A 2,013-nucleotide genomic window follows, 5' to 3' on the forward strand; every position below is an offset into this window, starting at 1 on the left:
AGATAAAGTTGAAGATTATAAAGGACAAAAAACAAATAAGGTAAATATTACGAAGGCAAATAAATAAAGAAGAAAGTTCATGGCTGTATATACATTTATGTCTCACTGTATAATTTAATTTCTACTTACATTTAAGTGTTTATTGTATTTTTGGTGGCAATTAATTGTATGCTTATTTATTTATTGAGCATTTATTTATTTCTGTATTTATTTTTAAATATGGCAGAGTTGGTCCTCCATACATGAAAGCAGGAGGTGGAAGAATCATGCTATTGCATTTCTTCATCAGGGACAATGAAAGCCAGACAGAGTTGATGTGATGATGGATGCAGATGAACATAAAAAGCTGTTAGGGGCAGCATAAAATGAACACTAACCCTACAGCCAGACCTACAATAGAAATGTCCTGACCAAAGTATATTGAAGTGTCGGAAAAAATAAAAAAAATAAAAATCAAGGCACTAAAGAGGTCAAGAAATGTCTTTTCAGCTGTGTGGCCCGTTAATAACATGGGCACAATAACTGGAGCAGTATTTGTCAATAAATAATATGAGGAGTGTTGTGGCTGCAGCTAAGGTACAAGATGAAAGCAGGTTTTGATGACTTTTATGAAGAAGAAACAAAAAAAATAAATAAAACACTAAATGTGTAAAAAGAGCTGGATAGATTGAGGTTATATCTGTCAATCACCTTCATTTCATCAGTTTCACACATTTCTAATGCAATACTTTCATAACCTTGTTTAATGTAAGCAAACCAAAACCTTGTTTTTTTGCCAAGACAGCCAGCAGTGGGTTGGATGCATCTAATAGCTATAAATAGAGAGGTGACCCAGAACAATCTGGGCCAAAAAATGCATTTTAAAAAGTAGCTCGTACCTTTTGCTGACTATCTTGACTGCATACTGTTGTCCAGTCTTTTTGTGCGTGCAGCGGCGACAGATAGAGAAGCTTCCCTCTCCGAGAGCGCTGTCCTGCAGGTCCATCTCATAATTCATGTAAAAAGGGGAGTCCTGCATAAAACGATGAATCAAAGCAAGTTGTCTGTTTATATTATGAGCCGTATAACAGACAATCTGTAGATTGCTGCTGCTGGTCATAAATAAAATAAAAGCGACAGATCCATTAATCTCATGATAAGAGAATAGAAAGAACTTCAAAGAGATATTGTGCTCTATTTAGATCTAGATTCCTCACCCCTGTTCTCAGCGCAGAGAGGAACAGATTATGGAATTTATCCTCTGTTCAAATTTATGAAGAGAAGATAAATAAAAAGACCTAGAAGTTTGAAGTTCAAATGAAATTCACATTTTTATATAAAAAAAATATTAGAAAATTAAAAAACAATGCACCATGCAATAGTATTCATACAAGTGAACTTTTTCTCACCTTACAGCTAAAACATATTATAGTTCGGTATAATTTTGAAGTGGGAGAAAAAGCTTGGACGGTTTTCAGGATTTTCTGGAAATGAAGAAGTGATGCGATTTCACTCCCTTTACTATGATACCTCAAAACAAAACCAGTTCAACTAACTGTCTTCAAAAAAAGGAGTTCACTGATAAGGCGCTTTACATTTGTGTGTAATTTAATCCCAGTAAAAGAATAACTGCTCTGTGAAGGTCTCAGAAAAACTCAGTGATTGTTTCCTTGAAGCATCTTCCATAAGGTTTTTCAAAGAAAAATTGTTTAAAAACTGTATCATTAAGACTAAGGTTGGTATCTGATGCAAGGCTGGGTTAGAAAATAATCCCAAAATTTAATATCCCTTATAGAACACCTTAAACGCTAAATAAACACACCAACCTGAGCTGAAATTCCCAAGTTTGATGCATGGTTGTGGCAGCATTTTGATGTGGGGATGCATTTCACATACAAAGTGAAATACTGATCAGAGTTTTGGGTAAATAAAGAGCAATCTTGGAAAGAAATGTTGCAAGGCACTTAACCTGACTCCGCCAGATGGATTTGCTCCGCATATCCATCTGGAAACCTTCCGTTGAAGTAATTTTGG

General features: G+C 35.0%; 1 protein-coding gene across 1 annotated transcript in view; it reads right to left on the reverse strand.

The window, feature by feature from the left end:
- Nucleotides 1–2,013, reverse strand: part of LOC107095820 (ribosomal protein S6 kinase alpha-5-like) — a 36,786-nt gene that overhangs the window by 17,023 nt on the left and 17,750 nt on the right. Inside the window, exon 11 of the mRNA XM_015392145.1 lies at nucleotides 879–1,113. Within this exon, the coding sequence (XP_015247631.1) occupies nucleotides 879–1,113 (235 nt within the window). The remainder of the gene's footprint in view (nucleotides 1–878; nucleotides 1,114–2,013) is intronic.

This window comes from Cyprinodon variegatus, unplaced genomic scaffold (genome assembly GCF_000732505.1).
Source record: "Cyprinodon variegatus isolate N-32 unplaced genomic scaffold, C_variegatus-1.0 Scaffold576, whole genome shotgun sequence".
NCBI classification, from domain to species: Eukaryota; Metazoa; Chordata; class Actinopteri; order Cyprinodontiformes; family Cyprinodontidae; genus Cyprinodon; species Cyprinodon variegatus.